At 51.0% G+C, this 19,684-nt stretch overlaps 1 protein-coding gene across 1 annotated transcript in view; it reads left to right on the top strand.

Annotated features, from left to right (window-relative positions):
- ST6GAL1 (ST6 beta-galactoside alpha-2,6-sialyltransferase 1) overlaps nt 1-17,077 on the top strand; it is a 123,087-nt gene extending 106,010 nt beyond the window's left edge. The window contains exons 6-8 of the mRNA XM_062210307.1: nt 10,558-10,656; nt 11,780-11,954; nt 14,449-17,077. Coding sequence (XP_062066291.1) covers nt 10,558-10,656; nt 11,780-11,954; nt 14,449-14,690 — 516 coding nt within the window. The 3' untranslated portion in view covers nt 14,691-17,077. The remainder of the gene's footprint in view (nt 1-10,557; nt 10,657-11,779; nt 11,955-14,448) is intronic.
- The last annotated feature ends 2,607 nt before the right edge of the window (nt 17,078-19,684 follow it).

The raw sequence follows: 19,684 nt of genomic DNA, 5'->3' as shown, positions 1-19,684 counted from the left end.
AGGAGTGTTGTGAAAAGTTAATGAAGCAATGTGCGAGCTGTAAAATGTTACACAAGTAACATTGTCATCATGTGATTAGGTGTAATTCAGCACTGGTATTTGTGTGTGACTTCATGAATTCCCTTAGAAAATTAGCTTCCTGAAGTTTTTTCAGGTAGCCAATTCTGATTTCCCAATACTTATGGAACCTTGAGAAATAGTCTTGCCACCAGGTTCTGTCAATAGGCTTACTTAGCGGGCAAAACTGAATTGCAGATTCCTCAAAATTGCATGAGAGGGCTGCAGCTCTGTCTGCCTGCATTGTGATGCCTGGCATTTGCCATGTCCTGAGTCAGCAGAGGAGTCTTGGGTGTCTGTGTCCACGCTCAGTCTCTGTGCGCTTCCCTGGGTTCTTAGAGTGGAGCGATCCCTGGCCCCCAGCAGAAACTCTTTCAGAGCTGCCCCTTAGAATGTACATTTCTCCCCGCTCTGGCCAGCCTCCTCTCCTGTTCTCTCTCTACACTTCCTGACTTCCAGGAACTCACCAGCTGGCCAGACTTGCTCCCTGCACAGCCTGCTTTGTATCCGAGGCCCACAGCCTAAGACTCTTTCTATGGTGGGATGGGGTTGGTGGAATTTAACTTCTTTACAAACAGCCACCATCTTGTTTTTGTCCTTCCTTCTATGCCCTCTGCCCCTTAAAAAAAAAATGATGGTTATTCTCTCTTAGTATACCATCCTCCAGTAGCCTCTAGATGCTTCCAATGCCTGTTTGCTGTTCAACCTTCTATTTTGGTTTTTTTTTTTTTTATACCAATGCTTCTTGACTTATGATGGGGTTACAGTCTGGTAAACCCATTGAAAACATTTTAAGTCAAAATGCACTTAATTCACCTGACCCACCAAACATCATAGCTTTGTAACACAATGCACTAGATGGGGGCGGGGGGTTGCTTCCCTTATGAATGAGTGGCTGACAGTGTGTTGGTCAGCATCTGGAGAGAATTCCTACTACATGTTGCTAGCCTGGGAAAAGACCAAAATTCAAAATGTGAAGAATGGTTTTCTATTACTTTTGTAAAGTCAGAAAATTGCAAGTTGAACCAGTGTAAGCTGGGGACTGTCGGTATTACTTTCATCATAACTAGAGCAAGGAGCCTTGAAAGAAATGGCTTGGCTAATAAGCAAGAGACTCTGGAGTAAGTGACACTTGAGCTAGTCTTTGAAAGGCAGGCGGAATTTGGAGAAATACTTGGGAGATGTTCAGCCCATGGGGCTGGCAGGACACAGATGTGTAGGAATTGAGAGAGGCGCTGCAGCAGCTTCGGCTCCGTTGGCGGTGGAGGTGTGGAGGGAGCTGCACTCCCCCATAGAGGGAGGTGAGGCTGGACCTTCATGGCTGCCCCGTCTCTGGCCAGACTAGAAATTCAGCCAGAGAAGTTAGGCCCAGCTTTGCACTGTGCCCTTCTTATGTTCCAGTCACAGAAGCTTCGGAGCTAGGGGGTACTACTTCTAGGAGCCCTACTGCCTAACCTCTGCTTCTGTGTAATATGGCTCACAGATATCCAGGAGAAATGTTAATTTACCCTTACTTCACGCACTCCACAACTAGGCACACTGTTGGGGAGAGTGTGGTAATCAGTACACAGACTGTGCAGGTAGCCTGCCTGGGCTTGACATTCAGCTGTCTCCTACCAACTTAATGATCAGGCCCAGATTATTTGTCTCTAAAGAGAGGAGCTTAATTATCTCTAAAGAAAGAAAGATATAGTATTTTCCTCCCAGAGTTACTAGGAGATGCAGATGAGAAACCTGTACGTAGCACATAGAATAGTATCTTGGTCCACGTATTAAGAAATGTTAGCTACTCTAACTGAGCAGACACTGGGCCGGGAGTGTCGGCTGCACACTCGGCCTCTGTCTGTGCTCATGCTGCTTACAGACAAGCAATGTGCAGGTGCAGTGGAGAATTGCACGAGATGGACAAGGGCAAGGGAGCTCACAAAAGGGAGAGCTGAGCTCTTCAGGGAAGTCAGGAAGGCTTCTCGAGGAGGTGGTTCTTAGCTGTGTAGGTGGAGCAAGAGTAAAAGATGAAAAGGGATTTAAGAGCTTTCAAGATGAGTCGATGGAATAGGTAAGATCCTGGGCGGAAAGTGTGCGGCCAGCGTAAGGACTTAGGGAGAGGTGTAGTATGTGGGGCCGTGTAGGGAGAGATGAGACGGAAGGGAAGAAGGGGTCAAAACCGTGGTGCTGTGATGTGGAGTTTTCATTTGCGTTTGGTAAACATGCCCGGCTTCCATCTGATCAGAGAGACATGGGAAGATCTTGCATTAGTCTGGGCTAGAAATGCTGGTAGCTGGCAACAGAGTAGGAGTGAAAATGAGTGTGAGAACAGGATGGATTTAAGAGCTCTCTGGGACATGCAGTCAGCAGGTTTGTGTTAGATCGGGTATGAGAAGTGAAGGGAGAGGCGCCAAAGCTGCAGCTGTTTCTGGTTTGTGTAGCTGACTGGCTAGAATCACCGAGATCACAGAGACTTAAAGGTGTTTTGGGTGATGATGGCTCAAGTCCAGGAGGAGGGTAGAGGTATGAGCCATACTTCTCTGATTCTAGGGAGGGCCAGTCTAAGCTACCTTCTCAATCTCCATGAAGAGTTGACAAGTAGACATTTGTACCAATGTGGTTGGAGTTTGAAGTCAGGTCTGCCCTGGAGGTGAGAATTTGTGCATTGTCTGTGTCTGGGTGGCAATGAAACAATGGGACTGAATGACAGGAAGGGAGAAAGTGTAGAACGAGGAGGGAAGTCCTAGCCAGGAGCTTTGGGTACCAAAAGCAAAGAAGCAGTGTGTGGGCCCCAGTATCAGATGCTCCCGAAAGCCCAATTCAGGGGATAATTGAACCACAGCTGCTCTCTTCAGCAAAAGGGAGCCCACTGGTGACCTTAGCAAAAACTGTCTGCCAAGAATGGTGAAGCCAGAAGCCAGACTGGAGTGTGTCACGAAGTGGCTGGGGAGAGGGAAAGGGGAGGGCGAAGGCAGGTTGTTCTTCCAGTAACTCTGGAACTAAATGGAAGGAGAAATGCCGGGTGCAATTGTGGATTCTTCATTTCTGAAACTGGAGAGAACGGAGTACGTTCAGCAGACAGTGGGTGGGATCCTGGGAAGGTGGCGGAGTGGGAAGCACTCCAGTTTGTTTCCCCACGTTGACAACCATTGCACTGGCAGAATCTGTAATGCAGCTGTTTTGGAACTTTGGAGTCTATTGAAGGCTTGAAAATTCCAGGGGAGGTTTAGAAGATCACTTACGGTTAATTTCACCTGTTATCACAGAAGCAGCTCCCCAGTCCTTCCGCTCAACCCCTGGCTGGGCAGTTGTTGTGTGTTCCTGGAACAGCCTGCACACGACTGTGGGACCAGGGCGGGCAGTATGGACGCTGTCCTTTAAGTACTCGGGGGATCTGTGCTCTGATCATGCATTGATGCTTCTTATCACAGAGATACAGAGAAGAGATACAAGTGGCCAATAGGCATAAGAAAAGATGCCCAGAAAGGCAAATTGAAATTACAATGCAATATTACCTTACACCCATTAGGAGAGCTTCTATGAGGAGAAATTGCAACACTTCACTATTGGTGGGATTGTAAAATGGCCAATATTGTAAAATGATATGTTTCTCAAAATATATAAAAGTAGCATTACCATATGAACCAGCAATCCCACTTCTTAGGATATTCTTTTTTTTTTTTTTAAAGGTAGAGTTACAGAGAGAGAGAGAGAGAGAGAGATCTTCCATCCACTGGCTCACCCTCCAAATGGCTGTGCCAGGCTGATGCCAGGAGCCTCTTCCAGGTCTCCTGTATGGGAGCAGAGGCCCAGGGACTTGGGCCATCTTCTGCTGCTTTCCCAGGCCCATTTGCAGGGCATTGGATCAGAAGTAGAGCAGCTGGGACTCAAACCAGTGCCCATATAGAATGTTGGCACTGCAGACTGCGGCTTAACCCACTGTGCCACAGTATATTCTTTAAAGAATGGAAGACAGGATGTGGAGAAATATTTGTGTACGCATGTTCAGAGCTGTTATTCATAAAAGCTAAAATGTGGACGAGGCCCCAGTGCCTATCAGTGAATACATGAATGAGCAGAGTATGGCATCCAATTATAATACATATAATGAAACATTTCTCAGCCTTACAGAGGAAGGAAATCCGACATGCTACAACATGAATGAATATTGAGGACATTATGCTCAAAGAAATAAGCCAGCACAAAAAGACAAATATTGTAACATCCCACTTGTATAAGTTACTTAGCACAGTCAAAATCATAGCTACAGAAAGTAGAATGTTGGTGACTAGGGACTGAGGGGGAGGCAGAGGAGGTGCTGTTTCATGAACACAGTTTCCGTTTTGCAAGATTGCAGAGAATTCTGGAGATGAATAATGGTGTTGCACAACAGTGTGAATGTACTTAATACCACTGCACTAGACTCTTAAACACGGCCAGCTTTAGAAGTATGTTATCAGAAAAGCAAATTGTAAATAAAAGCCAGTGGAGGAGACCTCACCAAAAGACAAACACTGCATGATTTACGGGAGGTACCTGGAGTAGTCCTTCATGGAAACAGAAAGCAGGGGAAAAACAGGCTTGATGGTGGCGGCCGGGGTGGGGTGTGTTGATAGGTGCTGTGGTTCAGTTAGGGACAATGGCAAAATTGTAGAGATGGATGGTGGTGATAGCTACATAAGGGGAATGTCCTCAGGGCTGCTGAGTTGTATAATAAAAATGTCTCGAATGGTCAACTGTATGTGACGTATGTTCTGCTTCAGCAATGCTGGGCCACTCTGAGGTGGGAGATGTGTTTAGAGAAGCTCATCTCAGCTGCATGGACAGTAGGGGCTGCAGGTCAGAAGGTGGCAGCAGACAAGGGAGGGGAGGACCAAGCAGCCCTCAGCAGTCTCTTACCAGCGCCTTGGGCATCTCTTCGTGGTGCCTCAGTCTTAGTGAAGAACTAAACTCTAATCTTCCAGAGTCCATACCTGTATACAAAGCCAAGGTAAGTTTGACGATTAAGAAGACTAGAGGAGGTCAGATTCCTCCCCCAGCGTTTCCCAGCAGGAGTGCCTTGAGCCAGGTGCTTTTCCTGTCAGAGCCTCAGTTCCCTTCTTTGTAAAACAGGAATCAGAATGGTTACCATGCAGGGTCCCTGTGGGACCACAGGGGACCCTAAGTGTGGAGCATTTCACCCCAGAGTGCTCTGCGTGCAGCACCTGCTCTGTAGACGGTGGTGACGGCGGTCGCTGCTGAAGCTGGGAAGCCCTCCTCCTGTTTGGGACTGACTGTACCTTGCCAGATCCCAGCAGGGATAACGAACTGCCTCGGGGCCTCTTGGGCAGTGCTCACCAGAAGGGGTGCAGGACTTCTGTTCAAGGCTGGTTTTTGGAAAAAAAAAAAAGTAAGATCCGTGACTCTCATACAGACAGAAACATTAGCCTGTGGGAAAACAGCACACACTGAAGTAGAGGAATGAAACCTGTTGTTCCAGGAGGTGGCAGGAGGGAGGGAGACGGGCAGTCGAGGCTCTCCAGGGCTAGGTTGAGGCAGCGTGTCCATCGGTTGCCCACAGTGACAAAGAACCTGAAAATAGCTCCCACAGAATCAGCCTTTGGTAGGGCACAAGGGTGTGCCAGGGACAATGCACAGCTTTCCGCTGAAGCACATGTTGCTTTCGCTCTCCGTGGCAGGGCCCCACTTCCCAGGGAACACCGTCCACTCTTGAGAAAGCCCCTCCTGTCCTCCTCAGGACGCCGAGCCTCCTTCCTCCCCACCCAGAGCAGGCGCTGGGTAGCTGCTTGTTCCTCGAAGACTCTCGTCGTGTGGAACTCCATTATAGCGCTTCTGAGTTCCTGAACTGGGAGCCCTGCGTTTGTCTCACTGCCCTTTCTCACCTTGATATCCTAGGAAGCTGGAGGGCCACCCCCACCCCCGCCCGATTTCTTGTCTTCCAATTATCCTACAGTCTTGTGTCAGTTTCTGTGTAGGGGCAAAATGAGCCCTTCCCATCATGCACAGCGGGCACCTGGCCCCCTCAAGCGAACTGGAGGCCTGGCTGTTACTTGGGGAGAGTTCTGCCCTTGGGAAGTTCCCTCTTTTCCTCCTGCGAGGGCAGTGGGGGCTCCTCTCATGGCACAGAGCAGCCTTTTGTGCATCTGGGATGTGACAAAGCCATGGAAAACAAAAAGGCACTTTCTGATCGAGAAGATGGCTTTTTATAGAGAACTGTGTCATACCGAGGTTTCAGCTCAGCGGACCTCTTCAGGTCCCCTGTGTCAGGTGTGGTTCTGAGATTCAACAGGAAAGCGATTCAAATGCGGGCCTTTAAATAAATCGAATTTTGACTCAACTGAGCACCTGCTGTGCTCGGTGGGCCTCGGAGGGGACACAATGGAACAAGAAGATCCAGCGGCTTCCTTAGAAGCTTTGTAAGAACTGGAGAGAGAGAACGTTTGCTTAGTGACAGGGCACCTAGCCTTGTTTGCCTAGTGACAGGGCGTCCTGCCTGGACTTCATCCAGGTCATTTCCACGTTACTTAATGGGGCTTCTCCTGAAATAATAGCTGGTTCCCCTTTTACTACACTTATACAGTCATGCATTGCTTACCAGTGAGGGCACGTTCTGAGAAGTGCATTGTTCAGAATGCACAATGATTTTGCCCAGGGGTAAGCACTATAGACTGTACCACTGCATACCTAGGCTATTGGGTGTGTGTGTGTGTGTGTGCATGGCTGCACTGTTGAGGGCATCTCTCTTGTTTCATCTTCGTGACACCCCTGTGAAGGGTGGCCCTAAGCACCTGACTTGGAGATGCTTAGACTCAAAGAGTTTGCGAGACTTGTACAGAGCAGCCCAGGAAGTAAGGGACAGAGGTGGCACCGGGCTCTGGGGCTGCTTGCCATCCACACTCTCACACCCCCTCCCCCCCGCCAAAGCTTTCTTGAAGCTATAGTTTTTCTTCTCGAGAGACTGATGTATAGGTACCTGGGTGAGTATTGGCAGGGGTGGTAAAGGTGGGGAATTTCCAATAACAACAGGTGTAAGAACTGCTTGGATGAGTGGGTGATTTGATGGAATCCTGCTGATACAGTTTTGAGTTCATGATATGGGCTCAGGGACTTTTTTTTTTTTTTTTTTTTTTTTTTAATTTGAAAGGCAGAGTTACAGAGAGGCAGAGGCAGAGGTAGACACACACACACACACACAGAGGTCTTCCATCTGTTGGTTCACTCCCCAAATGGCCACAATGGCCAGAGCTGGGCCAATTCGAAGCCAGGAGCTTCTTCCGGTCTCCCACGTGGGTGCAGGGCCCAAGCACTTGGGCCATCTTCTACTGCTTTCCCAGCAGAGCACCTGAGGGCTGGAGATGCAGCACAGGGCTGGGATCCTGCTCCCAGCTGCCCATGTAGCCTCGAGGCAACCTGCGAATCCCACACACAGGAGTGGACGTGGATCGATTCAGAGCCCCGTCCATTTCTGGCTGGGGATGGAGCTTGCTGGCTTTTCCTTTCCTCCACCAGATCCCAGCCCTGGCCACTCTGTCTCTCTGGAAGAAATGACCATTTCTCTGCACCTCTTTCCAGCTGTCTGGAGCGCTTTTTCCTGCATCTCAGCTGGCTCAGGCGGATGTCGTTTCCAAATGTAAAGAAGGACTAAGGGAGACCCCTGCCCCATCCTTATGAGGCTGGCATATTTATTGATTAATGTGTGTTTTAAAGATTTATTTGAAAGAGACAGACAGACAGAATGAGAGAGCTGGGTCACTCCCCCAAATGGCCACGATAGCCATGACTGGGCCAGGCCGAAGCCAGGAACCTGGAATTCCATCTGGGTCTCCCACATGGCTGGCAGGGGCCCAGGCACTTGAGCCATCTTCCACTGCTTTCCTAGGCACATTAGCACGGAGCCAGATAAGAAGCGGAACAGCTGGAGCTTCAGCCAGTATTTATATGGGGTGCTGGTATGGCAGGTGGCGGCTTGCTTAATCTACTACACCACATTTAAATACCTGCCGGTTTTATGGTAGCCCCACTGGAGCAGAGCAAACCCTCTGGTAGGAGCCCACATCTGGGCTCTGGTCCCAGCCTTGCCACAGACGCACCTTGTAGCTTCAGAGAACTCTCTCTTCTCCCCGGGTCTCACTTTACCCCTAAAGGATGGGTTTGGGATCAGTTCCTCTGGGCTTTTCCAGATGTGACTGGCTCAGGACCCTCCCAGGTCCTCTGTCCCATGCTGTGTTTGACATCCCCTTCCGAGGACTCTGGCTGCCCCCGCTGCTGTGTGAGGCAGCGTGGGGCACAGGTTTGAAGCCGACTTCTGTGCTTAGAGGCGATGTGATTTGGATGTGACTGTGGGACTTGGGCGTGTCCTTAGCATCTCTGAGTTCGTGTTCTTTCCTGTAGAATGGGAATATTAGTTCTTCCCTCATGGCACTGCTAGGCAGATGAACTGAGATAATATGGGGAAGCACCCTGATGTAGTAAGCATCATCAAATGGTAGCTCATTTGTTGGGTGTATCTCTGGGAATTTAGAGACAGAAAGAGAGAGAGAGAGAGAGAGAGAGGGAGGGAGGGAGGGAGGGAGGGAGGGAGAGAGAGGTCTTCCATCCACTGGTTCACTCCCGAAATGGCCTCAATGGCCGGAACTGAGCTGATCTGAAGCCGAGTGCCAAGAGCTTCTTCCAGGTCTCCCACATGGGTGCAGGGGCCCGGGGACTTGGGTCATCCTCTGCTGCTTTCCCAGGCGCATTAGCAAGGAGGTGGATAGGAAGTGGAGCAGCTGGGACTCGAACCAGCGCCATATGAGATGCCAGCGCTGCAGGTGGCAGCTTTCACCCACTGTGCCACAGTGCCGGCCAGTCTGGGAATTTCTGAAGGCAGCAAAACCTCAGATCCTGCAAGAGAGGCTGGGAGGTTTTTATTTCAGGTAGCCGAGAGCTGAGGTAACCATCAGGAGTGTTCGTTAGAAAGGAAGGCAGAGAGAAAGGGCACTGGGGACCCCACAGGCTGCGCCTCACGCTCTCCTGTCTGCGGCTTGGCGCTGGCTCTGTGACATCGCCCTCTCTGCTCTCCTGGCCCGGTGTGTTCTGCTTGGCTCGCACTCAGCCTCACCCTGCCTCTGCTGTCACACCACGGCTGTGTTAGTCCTCGCTCGGTTGCCCACCTTCCCCACCAGCCTGAGTCTGTAGGCAGGGCCCATGTCTTACCCCTGCTCAGTCCCTGGCAAAGGTAGCCCACCGTCCATGAGTCTTGTCGCAGAGATACTCTGAGGAAATGAAGTTCTATCTCTCAGGCTCCTGAGGATATCTTCCCGCTGTAGCTGGGGCTGGGCTGGCTCCAAGGTCTTAAAGGCCCACACAAGCCAGCCCCTGTCCGTGGCTGTGTTCAGACGCGGCCGTGGTGGGGGTTAGGTCTCAGCCTTGGTGATGGCAGTTGGGGTGGGAGAGATTATTATTGTGATCATCTTGCTTTCATTTTCGGCTGATTCTCGACCTGGTTTCTGATGTCTGCTCCTGTCTGGGCAGCATCATCTCCCACTTTGTTTTTAAGGTGAATGCCTGGCCTGCCTTCCTTGTGGGCCACTTTTGACTTTCCAAGAGGCACATGGCTCCTTCCTTGCTAAGCCTTCGGGGTCACTTTTTTGTCTTCCTCATTCACTCATGGTCCCTGTTTGATCTGGAAGGCAGTTCCAGTTGGAGAGAGCAGAGCAAGTACCATTATCCCCATTTCACAGACAAGAAAATGAAGGCCTCACAGTCATAGGATAGGTTAGCAACGAAGCTGAGAGTTCAGCTCAGATTGTTTGGTATCAATTCCAAACTTCCTTGTTTTGAGGAGTAACATAATCAACATAGTTTGTGCAACATTTCTGTGGGTCGTTTTCCCCCTGAATTTGAATTCTTTCCTAGGGTAGACCCCCAGATGGAATTATTGAGTCAAAGAATATAAATACATCTTTTTAAAAGGCTCATGATAAATTTTGCAAATTTGTGCCCGCAGAGCTGTTACAGCCACATGGAAGCCACGTGCACGTGACTCTTAGCAGCCTGATGAGGGTCTCACGTTCAGCGATGCATAGTTTTGTGCAGGCAGCTCATGCTCAGCGAAGACCCAGCCATCTGTCTGTTCAGGCCTGGACGCAGTGAGAGATACTATGTTGGTCTCCATTATGATGAGAACATACTGTGAGCAGGACGTTGTCGGTGTTTGAAGGCATTTCCTGAGATCATTGTGACTATACGGGATTCTGCCATCAACCCCACTCCTCTGCCCCATCCATGAGACACAAGGTCTGCCACCTTTGCCATTTTTACCCCAGTCACCTCGAAGTCTGCGTGGGACCCCTTCTGCCCCACAGCCGAGGGCTTGCAATAAATGTCCTTTCAGGGCAACACGACGCAGGCTGGCATGTTTGGGTGTTTCTCTCTGATGTTAAGCCCTGCACTCTGTGATGTGTCAGTCACCATGGTGAGCTCCATGTGTCCGTGTAGATGTGTGAGTGACAGCCTGTCTCTCTGTCCCTGCAGCTGGTCACCACCGAAGGGCGCTTCCTCAAGGACAGTTTGTACAATGAAGGAATCCTGATTGTGTGGGACCCCTCTGTGTACCACGCAGATATCCCCAAGGTAAGTGGGTGTCTTCCAGTTGCTTCTGGATTTTCCTGAGCTCCTAGGCTTTGAAAGTCAGGGTGAACTGGGCTAGTTTTGAGGACTGGATCTTTGAGTTTTAGGGCCCCCCATTTCCTCTGGCTCAGCAGGCACAGGTGCACTCCTGTCCCGTGACAGCTGCTGTCTGTCCCTGCCCTGCATTTGCCTTGCAATTCCGCTGTGTGCCGGGAGTCGTGGTGGCTGGGTTTGTCACCCTCCTGGGTAGATTGTGTTCCCAGATGCAACTATTCCCAGTGAGCAAGAATGGGCAGTGGTAGCTCTTCCTATAAATAACGCTAGCACACTTTGGTCCCACACTTCCAGTTTGCAGAATTCTTCTCATTTCACTCAACTCATGATGGGAGGAAGTAGATGGAAGCACGGTTGCTCCCATTTTACAGATGGAGAAACTGGCGTGTGATGAGGGGACGCTCCCTGTCCTGGGACTTGAATTATGAAGCAGAGGGCCCAGATGGCACCAGGTGTTTCAGGGAAAGGCTCGCTTGTTCTCAGCGTCTCTGGGACAGTCCACACATTAGGCCTGTCAGTTGGCTGTCCCTAATGGAGGCTGCGGCGGCTATTCCGGCCAATGGCTAAAGGAGGGAGGTCAGAGGGCACTACTCTTGGGACACTTAATTCTTCAGCTGGGTCCACTGGTAGCTGAGAGGCTGCCTGGTGACACCACTGACACGCTCCCGACCTCTGCAGTTGGCCCTGATCTCGCTTAGGTCTCAGAGTATCAAGAGGACCCTGAAGCCAGAGATAGGGCAGCCTCGCTCTAGTTTTCCCCTACAAATACGCATGATGGGTGTGCAGGTGTCTAGGGCCCCTTTCAGCTCTGATGCCACTCCCAGGTGCTGCCGTCCTGAGTTCTGAAGCTGTCCCTGGTCCCTCGGCTCCACAGTCCCTAAAAGCACAGGTCACGTGCTGGCCTCCGTCTGCCGGTCAGTGAGAGCCGTGATGCGAGGGGACCTCTGGACTCTGCTCCCGGGAAAGGGCTGTGCCTCTGGCTCCTGCCTGGCTTCCAAGTCCTCTGCTGAGCATGCACGAGCCCCGGGGACGTCTCTCCCCTCAGGGACACCGCATCCTTGTTTTCTTCCAGTGGTACCAGAATCCCGACTACAATTTCTTCAGTAACTACAAGAGCTACCGCAGGCTGCACCCCAATCAGCCCTTTTACATCCTCAAGCCCCAGATGCCTTGGGAACTGTGGGACATCCTCCAAGAAATCTCCCCGGAAGAGATTCAGCCAAACCCGCCGTCTTCCGGCATGCTTGGTGAGTCCGTGTCTCAGGACGACCACGCGGGTGTGGCTGCAGCAGCGTGCGGCTCTCTCCTGGGGTTTCATTCCTCCATTCCTAGTTCCCCAGACAGCTGCCAGGACCGTGCTCTGCCCGTGGCTGTGCCAAGTTCTGTCTAAAATACTGAGACAAATGAGGTGTGATTCTCCTCCTTCCTGGTGTCTCCATAGGGGAGTTCCATGCACCCCGAGTCTGTGCCGGGAGGGAGAGCCCACCCCGTGCCATGGGAGAGAGCCCTAGGCTGGGCAGCCAGAGATAGGTTCGGAGAGGAAGTAACTTAGGAGTAGGCCTCAGAGAGGGGAGGCCATGCAGGTGGAGATGGGGTACGGGGGACCCCATAGTCAGGAGGGGGAAGCAGGACGAGGGATAGGCAGGGCTGGGCTCTGGCAGGGGTCATGTCTTGGGTGTGCAGTTTAACGGGGTGCCCAAAACTCAGTGATCAAGGGATATATTCTAATATAACACCGTTAAAAATCACAGTTAATTAAAAGATTTGAACAGCAAGTGTTTCAATAAAGGCAAGATCACTAACAGGGTTGTGCAGCCATATAGGAAGCTGAAGCAAAGGAACAACCAGTAATATGGCTGCTGCTTTTATTAGTTCTGGCCCTGAGAGGACAATGAGCTTGAAGCTTGGCTGGTTTGGGGGAGGGGGTATGGGTGGGGCTGCAGGAGCTGACATGGGATGGGCTGCAGGCAGAGAGTGGAGGGTCCTGAATGCTGACCAGAGACCCTCTTCTTTCCTGCATCTCCTGGTCCACATGCCCTTCCCTGCCTTTCTCTGTGAGCCTAGCTGGGCCACTGGGCAGTTTTCCTATTGCTCCAGGCTCCGTGTGCCCAGGCTTTCTCTGCTGCCCCCCAGAGAACTGCTTCCCACTGGATGGCCCCAGCCACTCTCCAGCGCGTCACTTGTCTGCTTACCTCTCACGCTAAACTACCACTCCTTCAGGGCCGGGATTCTGTTTGACTTACCTTGGTGGGTTGGGCAGGGAATAGCCCTTTGGCAAATGTTCCCTGAGTCAACGAATAAATAAATGTTGACCTAACAGGTGCGCCTTATAGAGGTTGGGGCTGTTAGGACGTCACATCTTCTTCACACCCTCTTTACCTTTCATGCGGGTGCACTTGGGGCTCTTCCTGGAGCCATTGGAGCAGGCATAGGTGGCCTCCGAAGAACACACCCTCCATTTGCCCCAATGCCTGCCTTTGCCATTCTGTCACCCTGTCCCCTCTGCCCCATCTCCCATACCCATGGCCCCTTCCACCCCTATGCTTCCTTGAGGTTTACTTGAGTCTTCTGTCGTGGGAAATGTCCGCTCCCGTAATTCCTAGGACCACGTCGGCTGTGTCTACATCAGTGATTGGCAGAGCCGACTTTGCTCCCCTGTAACTAGGGGTAGCCAGAAGGCTTTTCTCATGCCTGGAGCAAAGTTGATGGCAGCAGTTTACAGTTTTGCTCTCAGTGAGAACTGCCCATCATCAAGATTTACTTTATGAGGGTGCATCAAAAAGTTGCTAGAAAATTGGAATTGGAAGACAAGTTTATTTTTGATACCAAAAAAATCTTGAAATCCACACAGGTTTTCATAATACATATTCTTCATGAACTTTAAAATATTCCTCATACTTATAGTTGACAGAAGGAATCTTAGGACTATGATGTTATTTTATCCTAAGAATGGACTATGCCGTAGGTCGTTTGGGGCAGCTAAGAGGCTCAGGCTCATAGAAGCCTTATTCCCCAAACAAGAGGACTCAGTGAGTTGGGGCCTAGCATAGGTAGTGGCATGAGTCTCCTGCCTCTTCTTTGGGCTTGTGTCTCCATGTACCGCATAGCCTCTCTGGAGGGCAACTTCCATTCCACTCCAGTCTCCGTGTCTGAATGAGCAGAGTCCATCAATTGAGACCAGGGGCTGCTCCTCTTAGCTAGGGGAAGAAAAGTCTTCCTGCCCACACAAGATTTCCTGCAAGGACTGGACGGCTCCCAGCCTTTCTCCCAGTAACATCATCGGAGAGGCTCCTCCAGGATATAGCTGCATAGAAAGCGCCAACTACACCACATGGCATTGTCTCCTTAGCTGACTCAGGCACCTTGTCCTCTTTCTTCATAGAGCTGATTCCATTGATAAACTCATTGACTAATTGTTGGAGTCATGAGATCTGCTAGGGTTCAGGGAGGGCCTTTCATAGCCAGGCCTGGGTCTGGGTCCCAGGGATACGATGGTGCATAAAGCCCCTACATCCCAAAGGGCAGTCTTTTGGGCTGCCCGGAAGAACTCAGCCTGGGGATCACAGGAGTAAACGGAAACTCCAGTGGACAGATCTGCAAGGATGGGGTCCGAGTTGCTGTACCCACTGGCCAGAGCTCCGAGACCCTGGGTGGGGGACTGTCGGGCGTTTGTCCCCTCTGTCCCCCTCTGGAGACATCTTCATCATGTCAGGCGTGCCTCCCCCGTGTCCCTCTCTGCAGGCATCTTCATCATGCTGACGCTGTGTGACCAGGTGGATATTTACGAGTTCCTCCCGTCCAAGCGCAGGACTGACGTGTGCTATTACTACCAGAAGTTCTTCGACAGCGCCTGCACCTTGGGCGCCTACCACCCACTCCTCTTTGAGAAGAACTTGGTAAAGCATCTCAACGAGGGCACGGACGAGGACATTTACCTGTATGGGAAAGCCACCCTGCGTGGCTTCCGGGGTATCCACTGCTGAGTGGGGGCAGGGGGCCAGGTCTCCTCCCTCTCCTCCATCGGGCATCGTATGACTGGTTTCATGGCCACCCCAGCCTCCGATGACAGTTTTCCTGAACTCTCCCAGCCTGCTCCTTGCACTCTGTGGCTTTCTGTGAGCAAGAGCTTGGGGGCTTCGGGAGCCTGGGGGAAGGAACCAGCTCTGGCCATCCCTGTAGGCACAGAGAGTGTGGAGCCCCACCCTCCTCCTGTCACATGGATGAGCCAGCATCATCTCCAGATAGCAGCCTGCCCTCCTTCCACGTGGGTAGATGCCAGACCCAACTTTTCTGCCAGGACTGCCAAGGCTTAGCCAAGGTTTTGCCCAACTGAATGATGTTAATCTCACAAACCAGCACTCTGTGTGGCCAGAAATCAGCACCTGGATATTGATTTCGTGTTTCAAGAGCTCTCAGAAATTATGGTTGTACGAGGTGCAGGCTGGCTCTAGAGGGGACAAGCCATTGGTACAGGGCATGAGAAACACGTTCAGTTCCTCCAGAGCAAAGTTGCTGCCAGGGTCCCTGCCTGTGGCTCACATTCCTGTCACTCCAGCTGGTTGGGTTGGTCCCTAGCCTGGGTGCTTGTGAGCAAAGGGTTTGGAGTGGCTCTCTGCTGTCAGGTGGAGAGGGAAGGTGTGGAAAGATACAGCTCCTGTCCTGGAGTTGTTCCCTGCTGAGCGCGAGAGGCTGACATCTAAGCAGGCAGTGGAGTCAGTGGACTTGGTGCACGTGGGCTTATAGACAAGGGCTTGGTGTCTGTGTACCCGACAGGGGCACACTCTAACTGTGTCTGTGCATGGTAAATGGCTTCAGGGCTAGACCCTGGAGTGGGTCCTAGAGGGAGAGAGAAGCATGTCAAACAGATTATGTCTGCCTCAGTTCAGCTGTGTTTTCCCTTCTTCCTCTGTCCAACTGGATCATTGTCGAAGATTCCAGATCTTTTAGATTGACGTCACTCTCAGAACCTGAGAGAGCCTGGCTGGTCCTCACAAGGTGGGAGGTGTGTGGTGTCACTGCCATGTCCTCCGCCCAGCCTGTAAAGGGAGTGACATCAGAATCCCCCAGCAGAGGCCAGCCCGCTAGGACTGCAGACTTGGTCCTCAGTGACTTTGCTAAGCCCTCGCCCCTTTTTGGGAACCCACAGTGGACCTGTCAGGGCCCTGGTGCAGAGATTGAATAGCTTGCTCAAGGCCACAGAGTAGAGCAAGTCCCAAGAGTCCCCTGTCTGGATTCCCAAGGCCAGCCCCACATGCTCAAGGGACCCTGGTATTTAAGCTTCAAACCAACCATCTTGCACCTGGGTTACTCATGTGCCGCTAAACCCTTGGCTTACATGGGTAACAGAAAAAGCACTGGAGTGGGAAGTCCCGAGTTTTCAATTTGATGCACCTCTACTTACCAGATGTGCCATTTTGGGAAAATCCTGTTCCCTGAGCCTCTGTTTCTACATCTATAAAATGGGGTGATGATCCTACCTCACAGGGCTGTTGTGAGGATTGCATCAAAGCCCCTGTCCTGGCTCAGTACTGGTGTTCAGTACTTACTGGTTTCCTTCCTTTCTTTATGAAGGACTTACTCTGTGCGTACACCTGGGCTGGACCCTGCTGTACGGGAGCGCAGGATGGGGATAGAAGTGGGGGCCCTGTCCTCAGAATTGGGAGACAACAGCTACCCCCAAGGAATACCCATGGAACCCTTTGAGGTGGTTGACCACGAGCCTCTTCCTCACTGCCTGCAGCCCGTATAGGAATGGGTGGGGCATCTGGGTTGCTTACCTGCTATTTGGGACAAGCCTTGGACCCTTCTCTGGGCCCATAGATTCCTGGCTTGCTTCATGTTCTGATGCGACTCGTGGTGACCTGGAATCATGGCCACTGAGTGCCAATGGGGGAGGTGGGGCACAGCCCATCAGCAGGAGGTATGTTGGTGTGGAGACTGAGACTACACTGGGTAGAATCTAGTTGTTAATTGTTATTATTAATATAAGGGATCAAATTAATTTAAGTATGATTCTGAGGTCTACAGGGCTTACAGTTCTGTGCTCTCTAAATGTGGAAACTTTGATAAAATGCACATAAGATATGGGTATTATTGTTGGTCTGGTGAGGTGTTTGATCTATGTGACAGATGATTTTAAGATTATTACTGCTGTTGCAGGAAAGCGTCTCTCTACAGATTCTGTCTTCTTCAGCAGTCACCTGTTCATCCTGTGTCATGAGGTTCTCTCCGATCCTTCTACCGATCAAATAAGCTATTGCTTTTGGTTTGGAGTTGAGACATTGATCTCCGAAACTTCTGAAACATGCCTAAGCTAATTCTGAATTACCCAAAGATTATGTACAATTTTAAAATAAATGTGTTTTTTTAATATGCTGTTTCCTGTTTCTTTTTTTTTTTTTAAGATTTATTTTTATTTATTTGAAAGACAGAGCTCCAGAGAAAGAGACAGAAAGAGAGGTCTTCCATCTGCTGGTTCACTCCCCAGATGGCCACAACGGCCAGAGCTGGGCCCATCCGAAGCCAGGAGCCAGAAGCTTCCTTTGGGTCTCCCACATGGATGTAGGGGCCCAAGGACTTGGGTCATCTTCTGCTTTCCCGGGCCACAGCAGAGAGCTAGATCGGAAGTGGAGCAGCCGGGACTAGAACCAGCACCCAAATGGGATGCCGGTGCTTCAGGCCAGGGCATTAACCCATTGCGCCACAGCGCCAGCCCCTTCTCTTCTTTCTTAAAACTGATGATTGTCAATGCTTGCATAGGAAGAAGCACAGTTGGAATCCTGAATCCCACCTCCCCTATCCTCTTCCACTAGCTCTCTGGCCTCAGCCTTCTGCTACGGTTTGGATAGGTCATGGCTCCTGGAGCCATGCAGATATTTCAAGTTTAAATCCAAAAATTCTTTGTTAATTATACTAAGAAGGGTGAAAACGTTTGGGGTGAACCTAGTGGGAGGTCCTTAGGTCACTGGCAGCTTGCCCTTGGACGGTAGTTCTTGGGAGAGAGTTGGTTATAAAATCCTGAGTCAGATCTAGCCTCTCCCTCTGCTTCCTGGTTCACCAAATGACCGTTCCCCCACACATGCCCTGCCATGGCCAGTCTCACGAGATGGCCACACCAAAGGAGCCCACCCATTCTCAGACCACAAACCTCCAAAACCATTTGCCAAAACAAACCTTACTTCATGAGTTTCTTGGATTAGGGATTTCCCTGTAGTGACAGACGGCTGACTAATACAGCCTCCTCTTCAGTACTGCTGGAAAGGAGAGTGTCTTTTAACTATTGACTGGTTTATTGCTTTCTCTTCCTTTTGCTCTTGCGTGGATTCAAATAACTAAGTGATTGTTCACCCAGTGCCTCAGGGAAGGGATGCAATAGGGCAGGAAGCTTTGGTTTCTGAAACCCCCAAATCCTTGAGTGATGGCCCATGGCAAGAGCTGAAATGTTGGAGTAAAACTCTTGAAGAGGAGATAGAGGCTGATTCTTTTTCTTCATAGATTGCTCATCCTCCGGGTATGAGCTGGATGTTTCCTAACCCCTCGTACCACACGTTGGGACCTTATTTGGAAATCAGGTCACTGCAGATATAACTAGTTAAGAAGAGTTCATAGTAATCCTAATCCAATATGACTGTTGTCCTTACAAAAACAGGAAACTTGGGAACAGACACACAAAGGGAGAACACGGGAAGATGAAGGCTGGGATCTGGGTGATGCTTCTGGAAGCCCAGGAATGCCAAAGGATTGCCAGCAAACCACCAGAAGCTAGGGCAAGGCCTGGAACAGACTCTTAATAGCACTCAGAAAAAAACAAACCCAGCGAACATCTTAATCCCAGAAACACGAGAGAATGAGCTTCTGTTGTTTAAGCCGTGTAGTCTGCAGCGCTTTGCCGTTTACTGTCCTAGCAAGCTAATATAATTCCCTCCCCACTCACTCCCTGCCTTCATAACTCCCTGCTTACAAAAGGCCGGACATTGTGTCTGCCTAGGGCCTGGTGCCTGCTTCCCAGCCAGAGCTCTGGCTCAACTGCAAGTCCTCAGATGCTGAGGCTTCCTGTGACCCGCAGTCCAGGCTGGTGGGACCCTAGGCACCCCCTTCCTGATGGGCTCATGAACAAGGGACACCCTACTCAGGCACTGAGTGGCCAGAGAACACTGAAGACCATCTCCTCGACCCTGCACCCATGCCCTAGCCTTGTAAACTCCCCGGGGTTCAGAGGTATCCTACTCTCAGACTGAGGCTGAGTTTCTCTCCGGGTCCCAGTGGAAAGGGCTGCTCAAAGCAGAACTTACAGAAATGTGGATTGCAGTTATTTTGAGAACTGAGATTTGTGCTTTGCCGACTTGGCAGTGTCCTCTGCCTCTGTAAGGCTCTTCATGCTGGTGAGCTGGGCGGACTGGGCTCCTCCATCCAGGGTCTGCAGGAGGACTCCTGCAGTTGCTCACTCCAGTGTCTGCTTCACTCTTAACGTGTGTGTATTAGGGATAGAGAAGGGAAAGATGGGATCCTGGCTCCTTGGCCAACTGGGAGAAGCAGCAAGCCAGAAAGGGAAAGGCCAATAAGGAGAGAGGTACCCCTACGCACCCCCGCCCCCACGGCCACCACCAATAGTCTTGTCCATTACAGCCCATCTCTCAGTGTCTCAGAGACTGTTCTTAGAGGATGTTTCCGCCCTGGCAGTGTGCTGAACCCACACTGGCTCCTGGCCTCCGGAACACAAGCACAATAAGATGCACTGGGACCTGGGGACTCCATCCTAACCCTGGCTCCCTGTTCCTCCTGGTGGCCTTGATTTCCACTGACGGCCCTTAGGGAAGTCTCCTAGGATGTGTTCTGCTGTGCCAGGGGGTGCACTGTGGCTCCAGGGGGTAGGAATGCTCTAATCCAGAAAACCCATCTGTTAGTGCTGGGGACAATCCAAAGACCGTGCAGGAGAGAGGAGAAGGGCTCACTGGTATCCCTGAAATCCCACACCAGC

This window comes from Lepus europaeus, chromosome 2, assembly GCF_033115175.1.
Source record: "Lepus europaeus isolate LE1 chromosome 2, mLepTim1.pri, whole genome shotgun sequence".
Taxonomy (NCBI): Eukaryota; Metazoa; Chordata; class Mammalia; order Lagomorpha; family Leporidae; genus Lepus; species Lepus europaeus.
This window is presented reverse-complemented; position numbering and strand designations above follow the sequence as displayed.